Below are 14,126 nucleotides of genomic sequence, written 5' to 3'. Positions count from 1 at the left end.
AGTCGACACATGCTTGGTGTGAAAAAATGCAGCGCACAAAGCGCCGGGTCTGCCGTCGACATGCAGACTCTCACGCACAGGAATACATGCATACTACGTGTATTGCGCGCGCACACACTCACAGACACACACACCCACCCACCGAGCTCCGCATAACAAGCGATCAACTGCACGCCCATCACATATGTAGCTCAATTGTCTCAGAACCTTCGCGATCCGAAACGTCTGGTCCGTTGATGGTTCGTTCACAGTCAAGATCCAAAGGATTATACAATACCGTGCTCATATTGTGAGCTTCCATCTAGTTCAACGAACAAACCAGAATCATTCGTGTATACAGTAGTGCGATGCTCTGCAAGGAAATATAAAATCTGCAGGCACCACACACAGCAACTTCCATGACGTTTATTTTTTTTTCAACGCGTAATAAAAACAACTCGAAAACGTTCTTTTTTTACAACTCCTCATTAGACTATCAGCATCGTAGGTAAGTATGTGAAGCTGACGGGCATAATGGTACCATGGTGCAGGTATCAGGCCAATTTGCAGAGCGTTAATCTGAAACTGCAATTCAGCAATACGACGACGACTGAAGCAAAAATTATCGCGACAGCTAAGCTTGCGGTACCTTAGACCACAAGGTATGTTGGATGGGTTTCCACGGCAATTTTTGTGCGTATTATCGTGAACCATTGGCATTACTGTACACGCATCAACGCTGAAGATAAGAATTAAGGGGGCACTCAAACAAATGATCGGAGTGGCACTACCAGTGGCCATTTCGGGTTTTTTTCATCGCCCTCGTTTGTGTTGTGCTGCCTTTCTCACGATGCCATCAAATACCAACGTGCCGTGACATCGGTTCTTTTGACAGAAACGAATCTCAGGTAACAAGTGAACAGGCAGAAAGACTTCCGGCTCTGACGATCAATTTCATATATCACAACGATCCAGCCTAGAACGCAGCCGACCAAGCAATCACTCAGTCAGTGAACAACATTCTACTAACGTGCAGATATATTTACTATAGCACACTGCGGCCCTAACGCAATGAGAACACAACAGGCAGTGAGAGTATGGGAAAGAGCGGGTTCGCTGAGGTAGTGGGCACACTATAATAAATACATAACTAATTTCTTAACTGAAGGCAAAACGGCTTCATATGTCTAAAAGTATCAGGAAACTTTCAAGAATGCGTTTGGGAGGCGGATCTTTTTTTGGCGAAATGAAATATACGCTGTCTCGCTGTGGAACGTTGCAGCACTGTGACAGCTGAGCCATGCCAATTGCAGGACTGCTGTACCACTGCACACCTTCTATATATGAATTCAAAGCCTGCGGGTCACATAACACGTCGTTCCTTAGATTACACTGATGCCCCTACCGCAAGCTATACTTCGCAGAAATAAAAAAAAATGAAAGGGAAGCGCGGCAGGCATAGCCTGTGTGTAACATTGGATGCCGTTTATGTAGAATCAAGCACCACGTCGTGTGTTGGATTCTTTAACAGGATGTGCGAATTGCGGCGTCACATTCGAGCGCGCACAGCGGGTCGTGGAACTTGCTTAACATAATCATTTCTGAACAGCAGTGGGTTGGCATGTACAAAAGCTCGTCATATTTTGGTCGGCATAGACAACTGAAAGAATGCAGAAAATGCGCACATAACTGATATTGAACACTGCCCTAAACAAAACAACTCAGAACCTGTTCCCTGAAGTGCCTGGCATGCTAAGCTCATTTGTAGTAGACGAATATATTTTAACAATGATCTTAAACTGGTGCAACGCAAAATGGAAAGAAAGAAACAAGCCGAGCCGGCTGGAAGAAGGAACAGAGCGCTGTTCCTTCTGTCTGGCTCGGCTTGTTTCTTCGTTTCCCTCTTGCGCTGTATAAGTCTTAGAATGCAATACCAACTCGCCCAATCCTCAACCCAAGTGAGCAACTATCGACTCGGATAAAAGAATAAACAAAAAAAAGAAGAGAAAGGAGAAAGGAAGAAAGAAATCAAAGACGAAAAAGTTAAATCCTGACAATATGAGCACCATACTCATTCGCGTATCTTATTTGTCCAGAGTGCTTGCCACGCTAAACACTCGATCCCCGTCACATGATCTTATCCAGCCGTATTACGACGTTGTTCATTCTGTTTATGTTTACCTCAGTGCACAAACAGTCGGAGCAACGAAAGTGACAGAGAACTTCTCGCCCTTCCTATGCACCTTTCTCATTCAGTATGTAAATAACAAGCGCTTCATTAAGAGTATTTCACAATATCCCTTGCCCTGAGAAACAATAGGCACGAAAAAGTACAAAAGGGGATGTGTTACGAACGCGGCTTTCAAAAATGAGCGTGGGGTGTTTTGACTACGCACGGTAAGCTAAAACGCGGATAACTTAAATAGAGAATAACTTATGCCATGCGACCTAGTACCTAGAAGTCAACGTAATAACGCGCTGACTTTCTGTGAACACTTTATGTGTAAAAGAACACATCCGAGTAACGCGAAAACGGCGACACCGATAACTGAAGGAAACGCGCGTGCGCGCATCCTAAAGATATGTGGTCGTTTTTTTTTTGCAGAAAGAAACTTCGTAATGCTTGATTGTTCACTTCACCTGCCTTAAGTATACCTTCAGACCACAGCTTAAGCTCTGACCCTTTGACTAACGGATATTTAACAAGCGTTCACTTTTCTAGACTCGTGATTATCGCCTCTGCCCGATATGGTTATTGACGTCGCTCAAAGAATTAATTACCTGGCTTCGCACAGTGCCACAAGGCTATCATGATAGAGAAGGGTATGAGGATCATGAAGGTTAATAAAAAGTAGTGCCGGTACAAGGGTGTGACCATAAGTGGATGCGTGAGATTTGTTATACACTATAGCATACACGTCGTCTACGTGTGCTTAAATACTAGGAGGATGTCTGTACGAAAACGCGATGTGTCGGATAATTTTTAGAGAAAGAATAAAGCCTTTCTGCGGCTAGAAGAATGCATGAACACGCGGGAAAACAAACACTTTAAGTTTTTGACTATCGTCTACAGATGCGTACCGTAGTCTTGAAGAACGTCTTAGAATGCACGTTTGAAAAAACACGAGGGAGATTGCTGCTTCGTGCAGACTCGTGTGGCGCTGCAGCGGCAAAAGCGCAAAGGACAACGTTGGTTCGCATCGCCAGGAAATGCGAACGAGGAAAACGCGGGATAGAAAATACGCGTCAACTGCAGGCTGGGCAGTCAGCGTGTTTCGAAGTGATGACAAGTGTCCTCGTAAGTGTCATGAGTGTGCAGTTGGAACGATTGTGAGAAGTGATGCGGCGCACGCAACTAGGTGCTTTTTTCTGAGGCTGAACTGCTCCACTTCCTCTCCAGGGTACCGAAATTCACGACACCATTGCACAACAGTTTGCGCCGCAAGTCTGAAACTTGGGTTTTTGGGTGACGAGAAAGGAGTAATAAAATCACACAAGAAAAGCTTCCCGTCACATACTAGTCATTCGAACAGGTTGCCTCTTCGGGCCTAAAAAATCGACGTAGGTTAAATTTTGTAAAACTGTTTTACGCTACCAAGAGAATGGAAGATATCGTATGCTATAAGAGTTAGGGTGGGTCTGTTGAGTTCAAAATTTTTTTCGGCAAGCTGAATGAGCGTGAAGTAAAACAACATTTACAGGACCAGGTGCAAGTCACTTGGCGCCACCTTCCACACGATGTCTACAACTGTGCGTGTTGAACACTCAGGACATAATTTTATGTCGTGAATCATTGTACTTTAAATTCGAAGCATAATAATGCAGGACTAATGCAGGAAGATCATCGAGACCCCATTTGCTTGGACGCAGAAGGTTGCTTCACTCTCGTCATAAAAGTAAGGGATTCAATCATTCACTGCCCAGCCAAATGGCGAAAGCAACATCCCACAGGCAGGGATCAGCGTGACGGAAAAAGAATATTACTTCATTCGGAAATATTGTTTCTCGAGCCGTGGGTGCTAAACAAGGGGAACTAGTGAGATTTTGGGGCTCTCAGAAAATGTTGGTCAAAGTATATTCATAGGTTCTTTCGGGCGCTGCAAAACACTTCCACTCCTCTTAATTTAAAATAGGTACATCCCTGCTTCGGCGCGAAGAAGTTAAGCAAACCGTTACAAAACATTTTCTTAAAGAAACCAATTAATTTCAGTACAAGATGCAGCAAACTTCTTTGTGCCTCGCTTCTCGACTGCTTCATTTACGTCGAGGAAAGCGCATACAATCAAAAAGCGGCGGCATTACAGTACGTAGGAAAGATGAACGTCTGCCGTTTCGTGATGGCAATGTTCATGAAAAAATGAATGTTCGGGCGAACAGGTTTTGTTTTCACAGCATGACTACAGCTAAGATGGCATCTTAGGAACAGTGTAAACAAGGAGCTGAAATACAACGCGAGCACAAGATGCAACAACAAATACGGATTTGTCACTACACGTTTCGCTCCAGCAAGCACCGAGTAACTGTATCACTTATACACAAGGCAGGCTGAGTGACGCTATCGAAAGATGCAAAGGCTGTGCGTAACATAACGTTTCATTCACTAGCTACCTTTGTATCGAAGAACGCGTATATTTACAGAAGGACTCATCACATCAGCATGTTTTAGCATTTTTACCCTCACAAGCCACATATCACAAAGGCGCCATTTAACTGCGTAACATAAATAGCGGCGGCAAGAAAAGGCGCTCACACATGTGGTTTGTGTCGCGTATAGACAACGACACTGCATCATAATTCGCTGGTGTATTTAGCAACAACCATCCTACTCGTCCCATTAACTCCCAAAACGGCTGTGAGTATACAAGCGGGCTCTCATATGCGACACAAAAGAGGTAATGTCTCGATCACAACTGCTCTCTACCAGAGGAACGCGACAATGCACAGGGCTTAAAAACAAAGCCAAGACCTCGGCATCACAAGTAAGCACACGATGAAGTGGTCAGAATCTGAAGTGGCTAGTCTAACCACAGTTGGGCAGGCATACTCGCAGCAGAATTTAGCGTGGTTGCCGTGATGAGCGACGTTTTCTGTCGGATGACGCTTGTGAAGCAGCCATGTTTTACTCTGTTGCGAGCGTCACCACTGACAAGTAAACGCTACTGTGAAATCTCTTGCAAATCGTGAATGGTGGTTGACGCAGCCGTACGAATGCAGCCATATTTCATGTGTAAGCAGCGTCTTTCTTCCGCATGCCTCCCCCTCTCCCCTCTGCTTTCTTCTCCATATCTCTGCGCCTGCTCGAAGTACTGAGTACAGATGGCACACAAAAAAGTAGAAGACGTGCTATCGTATTTTCCAACACAAATTATCACAAAAGCTGGCATTTCACGCATAAAGTACTGTAGTGTTTTGTTATGGCCAGAGAAAATGTCCCAACTCCCGTTCAAGCTTAAAACAATCAAAGAAGCCATGTACATAGGCACACAGAATAAAACAAAATGTTCCATTGCTCCACTGCTTCATTAAGCATATGTGTATGATAATGGTGCATGAACCCTTACGTTGCAAAGGCCAGGTATGGCCATAAAGCACCTCCCTTCCGAAGGGTAGGCAGGCGTTGTGCCCCTTCCGGTGGCAGTTGCCAGCCTCCTCCTAGCTTTCCCTTTCCTGTTAAATGTATATATGTGTTCAAATAAAGCACTAGAGCAATGTATATTGTTCTATACAATGTAGTGTCTGCTGAAACAATTTCTGGAGATCTTGAAACAATCTTCACTCGGCAATTTGAGGTTAATCACGAGTATTTTCAGTCCGACGCTCATTACGATCAAAGCCACGAGATTTCACGTAAGACTTGACGCTGACACAATAGCTAAATAGAAGTCTCATGGATATGACGTCGCGCAGAGATATAACGCGCAACTTCTCTGCTGAGAGCGAAGTACTTTTGAAGAAAGTAGTTCATTTTTGATTAAGGTATTCCATACAGCATTCAAATTAAATTCGCTGAAGTCGCGACCAATCACAGTTGAAAACGTCACAGGTGGTGGAAGTGCACAAAGTGCATGCTTACAGCGTTGTCTTATGTGCGTTTATTTTAATGGGATTGCTTATCTCGCCTTGCCTCAAGAAATGGCTGATGTTTGAACTCGATGCCATGCCACAAATTTTTCGCTAGTGGCCAGAGAAGCTGCGAGCTCACCCTAGACAACGCAGCGCTGAAGCACAGTAGAGTCGGGTGGTGGGATGGGAGCTTTATGCCTCCCATGGTGCCAAGAAGGCATCGCAAAGGTTCTCACTGAAGCTCACCCGTCTTGAAACAACGGCGCCGGCAGGCCACACCATAATGCTGGCGCTAGGATATGGCACTCTGGTCAACAAGCACGCGCGGTGCCTCAGCAAACGCGTCTCTCGCGGGCGGCAAAGCAAAGTGAAGACTGCTGAAAACGTACGCGTACCAGACAAAAGTGCCCGACAAGAGATTTTGAGTTCGGCTGGCACGCGCGGTTCCAGTGTCACACTGGTACTGTCCCTGCCGTCAGGCTCAGGAAGAACAGTGCAAGCAAAGGACCTGCGGAGCGCTTGGAAACGCCCAGAAGCTCTTTGAAAACCACAACATCGACGCCTTGGGGCGCATGCGTTGATTTTCGCATGCGTGTTTCTGGAATTAGGGGTTTGCGCTCGACTGGTTATGGCCATGCGCAGAGCGCAACTCAAGCGCGCTAGACCGTGGCAGGCGCGCGGCGTCTCGCGCACTGCCGAAGGCGGCGTTCGTCGAACTTGCGACATGCGACGCGGTTGCTCTGCGAGCCCGCCTGCAGCTTGAAGTTCAGCTGCGGCGTGCACGGCTGGTGGACGCGCGTCTTCTTCCTGCGACGAGGGGGTGAAGCTCTTCAGTTGACCCTATGGCGTGCCCTCCATGCCAGAGGGAACCTCAGCTGGCGTCATACGATCGTCCCTTGGCCCGTCGACGAAGGAGTCGCGGCCGTCACGTGGACACTGCATTCCGACTGCTGAGAGAGACGGAGAGAAGAGAATAACAGAGCAAGCGCGTTAGTCCAAGAGTAAGAAAAATTACGAGACGATTCGCTCTTGAGAGCGAACAAGATGTAAATACTTTTTTTCTTCAAAGGGTCCCTGAACCACATTTTATCGAAGTGGAGAAAGCCATATGAAGTGAAAATAGGCTACTTCAGAAAAACTTCGCCGCAAAAAGTACTTCAATGCGTTCAGCAGAAGTGGAGTTATCGGCAAACACGGCCTCCGCTGTGCTCCCGCTTCTTCTTCAATGCCTTGCTCTGCGAAGGCTACGGCGCAGTGGGGCGTGCCCACAACGCTCGATCCACCGCGGCGCCCAGTTCAAATTTAATTTCGGATGTTACCGTAGACGCCACGACTCCCGCCTTCGGTGCCTACGACGCGCTAAACATAAGCCAAATGCGGTTGTCCTCAGCGAGCCGCAGTGCGTTTAGCCAGTGGACTCGTGGCGGCATCTCACTGCGGCCGCGGTATCTACGCCATGTAGCCGACCGCAGCTTGATGTCAGCTATCGGCCAATAAAGGGAATGACGAAATAGCGCGTCCGATGATGAAATAGAGCGTCTAGAAGAGAGCGAGGACAGCACCGTCCGTGGAAAAGAGAGCGTTTGAGAGAAAGGTGACTTCGCGATCCAATTGCGAGCTCCACACACCGCGTACGACACTAAAACTTGGGTGAGATGTTCACAGCAGCGTGTGCTACTCGCATACTGCGTTATTTCTCCAAGCTCGAGGAATGGTTCAGGGCCCCTTTAATTACTGCAGATAGATGCGAAGGTTGGCTAGAATAGATTCGGCTATGTCAATACACAGTTGAGAAATTAAACTACCCATTTCTCCATACATACTCACACACATGCCACAAACAAACATACTAAGTCAAAATTTTCAGATAGTAATATTAGCAATGATAACACTTTAGGCGTCATGAGATTGCATGTGGTTAATATCTACTAAAGACGTTCAGGATAACGGTCTCGCTTGTTGGACAGAGAAACACTGTCATAGACGCTGGAGATGTTTGTCTGGCCATGCTATCATGTTACACCATGAGTAGCATGATAGCATGAATACCATGAGTAACATGAATGGCCATGCTACTGCTAGCATGATACCCCATGATGACGAGGGTGACATATAACATGACACATTCATACATCGTACGCACACAACATACGCAATCGCACAGTGTACAAGTAAATGAAGTGTCTAGTCGCGGCCAGTGTCTCTGAGGAAGACTAGGAGTGCCTTCGTTGCTCGCGAAGTACTACCAGCGCTGTTAGGGCTCAGGTATAGATAGTGCAACTCGAGGAGCTGCCACGTAACGTTAAGACACGTACGTCTGCCCGTGCTATGCGGCGTCAAGGGCTACTTTGATATAATTTGCTGCAGCGCACACATACATGTCGTAGAGGCCAGTTGTGCTTAATACACATCCGAATAATAGCTAATTGGAGATATGGCCACTGATACTGCGGGCTTGTCTCCCCCAATCAAAACAAAGAAAGACAAGCCTCTGGAGAGGCGTGCACCAACCTCGAATGCAGTCTCCTGCGGTGGCTTCGGTGGGCTGAGGCCACCGTTCTCTTGGACAGGCAGCGAGTCCGACTTGTGCGCGCTGAAGTTGAGCCGGAATGAGGGCTTGGAGCGGCCGCGCGTCGACGGGTTCTCCCGGCGGCTGGGCCTCGGCGTCTTGATGCGCACTGAGCCGTGCTTGAGGAAGATGCGCTTGCCCGAGATGGGGCTCGGGCGGATGAGAAAGCTGCAGCCGCGGAAGAGACAAAGACCGATTGAGGCGCGTGTGAAAGGCGACGAAATGAACTAGTTCTTCCCCCTAAGCTTGACACCCAGGTCGTTATGTTATAGTGAGAGATGGCTGGTTTCCTGAACTTGATGTAAGCATTCTTGGCCAGGTCGAAAGATACTGAACATATACAATTAAGCAGAACTGAAACTAAATTCTTGCCTTGATCTGATGAAATGTAGTAGTGCTTTCGTGAAAAAAAAATGTTATAACAACAAAAGGTCGAACAGTATCATTAGGACGCCACTTTGTCATCCGGCATCAATCATTATGTGCAGAAAAGTTACTGTTAAACGGAACACACAGCTTAGCCCCTCGACTTGTGTTTAAGCCGACTATGCTTTATAAGGAGAAATTTAGATGTAGTCTTCTATGACCGGCAACCATTACGTTATCGCTCTATTTGTTGGAATAAGAGAAGTATGGGATTGCAGCCGCGCAGTGCTCAGGGCCAGTACTCGCAAAAGCTTCTTAAGCTAGAATTCTTCGTAAGAGAATTCTAGCCAGTCCTGATGCTGGACATACATTTAGCGAAAGCGGCCGACCAACGCAAAGGGCACTTACGAAAAAAAAAAACCCTTTGTGAATGTACCCTTTGTGAAAAACCCTTTGTCAAAAACCCTTTGTGAACACTTTGTAGAGCTTATGTACGCAAACACATGAACATGCTATACTATCTAAGTATATATCATTGGTCATGTGCAAGTCGATGAAATAGTCAAACAAAGGTATGACTTACATGATGTCACCTTCTTCGAGCGGTAGGTCACAGTTTGGGTTGATTATCACATACGACAAACTGTGCCGCTTGTCCGATACCTCATCTGAAAACAAAAAAGTTCATTCAGTAATTAGGATGATTTACCCAGAGTCAGACGTATTTGCACTAAACTGAGTGAGATGCACATTGCAGGCATTCAAAAGTGTTCTTTTCGGTTTATATTGTCTTTTCTTTACTATTATTAGTTTAACACACGTTCAGATTTTCACTGCAAGTGAAGTGCAGTGGCCCGAGGAATGCTGATTCCATCTTGTAAATTTGGACATTGGTTAACCCTGCCGTTCTTTCTGATGCATCATTTTGTAAGGACTTTTTCCTGTTCGATTCTATACGTCGCAGATTTTCCGTCCCACTGAATGACTGATCCTTGCGAGAGTGTGGGCGTGGTTCGACTGGGCCAATGGCGAAGGGCAAAAGAGGTGATGCACTTATGATCTGAACTGTGTGCTTGGGCCTAGCATCCATTTAGCACGAGGAGGGCTCTCGTACTAATATATGAGAACTAGAAAGTGTGTACAACATTCGGTTCGCGTCATGGACGGACATCGAGGGAACTCTCCGTTGCGGCGTTATCTTTATTAGTTTCATTGTCACTTTTTCATGTCTATATTTATTTTACAGTTGTTTATTTCTTAACTGTTTCCTGTATAACATAGAAAAAACTTGGAGGACGCTTAGGCATCGCCTTTAAGAGTGGAACGCGATAGCATTCAAATATCCCTGACTGCTTCTCACGCTTCCCGGCAACTGGAGCGTATGTAACCGTAATGTTTACCGGCAAACGCTGGCCGGGAACGTTATGCGCGAAGGCGGGCTTTGTGGTGGAAACGCGGCCTCTTGCGTGGGTCGTGATGCGGTGGAGGCGAGCGCCAGATGGAGGTATTGCAAGGAACCCAGCGCGCCGCTCCGTGGCTCCTAAGACACCGACCCGCGCCCCGGCGCGCGCCAATGGCCGACGCCGTGGCCGGTCTGGTAATTGTAGAAAGGCTGCAAAAGGGGTTTCTTTGGGTTTTCGCGTAACGGAATTATGTTTTCTCGTATAGTAAAATTACAATCCGAGAGCTATCATGTCTGTAGGTTGTGTGTAAGTCGTAGTTTACGATTTTCCGCGTAATTCAGCTTGAAAAAATTCGATTATTTCTGTAAATTCCTTGCGTCACATGGAGGGCATGGGTATGTGTGGTTTGAAGATTTCTTTACCGAAACGACGTCCGACGCCGACACCGGATTTTGTGCGACACGGGCTTCTAACGCTATCGCGTTGAAATGGTGTAGTCGAGTACTCCCTACCTCAATCTCTCTACAGTAACCGATGTATAACAGTAGAAAAAAGCTCGAAAAAGTGGTTGCAAATTACGACCCCTGCATTACAGTACGTTTGCGTGCGTATAGGAACCAGTAATTATTTTTTCACGCTACGGTCCAATGTTCTTGCCCTTGATGCGTTAAATAATTTGCCCAATTACAACATCCCAGGGGACGGTAAATATAATTTTTATCTTCTGTCGCAAAAAGGAGACGCTCAAACTGCTGAAAGAAAGATAGCCCCCGGCTTCGCCCAGCCGCATTTAGAAAAAGCGCGCGTGCATCTTTCAAAAGCTGATTCATGAGCTGGCAGAGTCGTTAATCTTTCGTTTTCACGAGCCTGACGCGAGCGGGTTGAGTCGCGAATTATTTTAGAAGCGAACTAACTGACACACACCAATCGGGGAAGAAGCGAAAGAAGAAGACGACAGCACAGCGGTCTCTTGTTTTGTTACCCCTCATTGTGTGTGTGTCAGCTGCAACGTTTCGAAAAAAATGCTTCACGACTGACATCAACCAAATGGCCCGTCTTGTCATCTTGCGGGTTGAGTAAAAAAAAAAAAAAAGCCAGGCTTCCACCGGATCGTTTTTGCATTAGCTCGTTTCTGTTGGGCTTGTGTCGCAACGACGTCGAATGTCGAGGCAAGAAAAAAGCGTGCGAACAGGGCTTCATGTTAGCCTACCAAAACTATATGCAAGCTCTCAGTATTTAAAAGCGTCCGGCGCGTCTCGACTGCGTTTGAATGTGCCTCTTAAAAGGCGACACAATCTACCTCTCTCGAAGCGGGTTGACGCAACCTTACAACGCACCCGCTCAGCCTTGCTCGCCAGCGTTCAGGTGAACCTTGCAGCGAATTCTAGCAGGCCGACTAGATCCGCTTTTCCTGAGTTCACGTGAGTGCTCCTCACAACGAAATATAATGCAAACGCTCTCTGCGATAACTACCTGGGCTATAATATATATCCATTGCAGTCTATTAATAGGCGATGACGTATTTGCTTAGCTTCTGCCGTGGGCTTCATTGAACGAAGCTGTATGTCTGAGCGCCACATTCGCTCAGACATACAGCTTCGTGTCTATGAGCGAATGAACTCGCGGGCAAATCGAAACGGCATGAAGCCTCGAAAGCATGTGCACGCACCGTAATCTTGAACGGGCAGGCCCAGATCCTGCATACGCGTGCGCACCAAAGTGCTGATCTCCTGGCGCTCGATGTTCTCGTTGAACGTGGCCTTGTCGTCTAGGAGGTCCAGAGAGACCTACCGTCGAACAAAGAGGCATTCTGTTAGACAGGGAAGCACTTATGTTCAAGTCATAGGCCCCAAACTCTGAACTCTGGAGGTCTCAACAGCACCAAGAGTTTTCAGGTAGGAGTCGTGCTCGTCAAATCTTGTTAATTCGTTGATGCCGAAGAAATCCGCATTCGTAGCACTGTTCAAAGATAGGACCTGGTTTACATGGGGGTTGGCAAAAAAGCGCAACGCTGAAACGCAGGGACAAGCGCTGTGACGCACGCTTATAGCGACATTCATTGTAACTTAAACGACCAGCATTATACACCGGTTGTAAACCGGTACAGTACCACACGTATGCTGACGCCTTGCGTAGGACACAACACTTCATCGAAAACACGTGGCTGATGGTGTTCTTTCACTAATTTCCAGTGTTGGCCAATAAATGGTTCCTGTGATGTCGCAGTTCGTTCCAAGGCGGCGGTGGGACACATGTGCACGCTCTCGACTCTCGACTGCGAGCGCTGCTAAATTTTGAGATTTACATTGTGCCACTTAATGCTGTACTGCGAAAATCGTACGATAATCATTTAACAACTCTCGTCTTTCCATGGTTCTGTCTCCCCTTAACCCTCTCCCAGTGCAGGGAAGCAAACTGGATCTTTCTCTTCCTGTTATCCTTCCCTGCCCTGCACATTTCTTTTCTCTCTTTCTCTCTCAGTCTGATAGCATCACTCAAATAATCCTGCAAGAATTGTTATTTGTTTTGAAATCATATATGCACTAGACAGGAAAAGGGAAGTGAGGAGCAGGCTGGTAACTGCCACCGGAAGGGGCACAACACCTGCCTATACTCTCCAAAAAGGAAGAGACAGAAACATAGAAATGGAAGATAAGAAGAAGGAGAAAAAAATTCTGCGTTTCATGCACACCAAGGAAATGTAACTCCAGAAAGGAACATTGCGTTTGTGTCACAAGAATTGCAGGGTAGTAGGTAAGCAAGCGCCTGTGAAGGGCAAATTTAAAGTGGCTAAAATGGGCACTGAACTCGAACTGCGGGCAGACATAGGTGCATGGTACATGCATCATTCATGAGTTAACGGGAGGTGCACAATAAAAAAGAGCACAATGCGCGATTCTAGCAGGTGACCGAGTTAGACTGCTATTTTTACATTCAGAAAATCAAAACAGTGACTTGCCAACAATATGACACAACATGCGGTCACTGTTCATGCTTCATAAGTGACGCTGTGAAATACTAATGAAATGAACCGATTGCTTGCACAAGTACAGTATACTTTTTTGAGTGTTCCTTTGGCTTTATTTGACCCTTGCCTGTTTTAAGGCATGTGGTAACATATTCCAGTGACATTGTAAGAGACACTCGGGCTGAGCCGTTGCGGGCGTCGATAGCCAGCCTAAACCCGTCTGTAGCTACAATTCACCACTACCTGTTTTAAAGATGCGACGGGTGCTGTCAGAATGTATAGGAAAGCAAACGCAACTACTGACGCTAAATCTCTTTGTTGCGGATGGAACGTTGAAGGGTCGGATATTATTTGTTGCGCTTAGGACATGGCTATAGTATATGTACGTGAAGTGGTCTTCCGTCGCATTACATAAGTTATCCGCTGTGAATTACTGTACTCTGTAGCTTTTTTATGTGTTCTACCTCGATACCACTGGCGCTTCCTCTGGAAAAATGGAAGACCTAGATAAAAAGAGTAAGTACGGTGAACGCGCAAATAAAATTAAATGCTATTTGTAATACGGTACTGTGAACGCGCACATGCTGCTGCTGTCCGCGGTATGGAGATTAATTACAGTATATAGCGTACTTCAACTGCATAAAACCACAAAAGCATATCATTTCTGGGGCCAGGCACAACTGTCGTACTTATAAGGTGGGCTTTAGTCAATGTCGGTTATTGCACAGATTCATCTAGGTGGAAGTCCAACCAGATGATTCCCAGCCACCGGTCAACG

The 14,126-nt window shown here is 46.4% G+C and overlaps 1 protein-coding gene across 3 annotated transcripts in view; it reads right to left on the bottom strand.

Moving 5' to 3' along the window:
• Positions 1 to 1,934: 1,934 nt before the first annotated feature.
• The window catches only part of SLO2 (slowpoke 2), a 514,913-nt gene continuing 502,721 nt past the window's right edge, over positions 1,935 to 14,126 (bottom strand). For all 3 annotated transcript variants that reach the window (XM_070539983.1, XM_070539965.1, XM_070539974.1), the window contains exons 25-28: positions 12,050 to 12,167; positions 9,561 to 9,645; positions 8,554 to 8,779; positions 1,935 to 6,992 (exon numbers count right to left, since the gene is read on the bottom strand). In XM_070539983.1, coding sequence (XP_070396084.1) covers positions 6,924 to 6,992; positions 8,554 to 8,779; positions 9,561 to 9,645; positions 12,050 to 12,167 — 498 coding nt within the window. In that variant the 3' untranslated portion in view covers positions 1,935 to 6,923. The remainder of the gene's footprint in view (positions 6,993 to 8,553; positions 8,780 to 9,560; positions 9,646 to 12,049; positions 12,168 to 14,126) is intronic.

Source organism: Dermacentor albipictus, chromosome 1 (genome assembly GCF_038994185.2).
Source record: "Dermacentor albipictus isolate Rhodes 1998 colony chromosome 1, USDA_Dalb.pri_finalv2, whole genome shotgun sequence".
In the NCBI taxonomy this organism is placed as follows: Eukaryota; Metazoa; Arthropoda; class Arachnida; order Ixodida; family Ixodidae; genus Dermacentor; species Dermacentor albipictus.
This window is presented reverse-complemented; position numbering and strand designations above follow the sequence as displayed.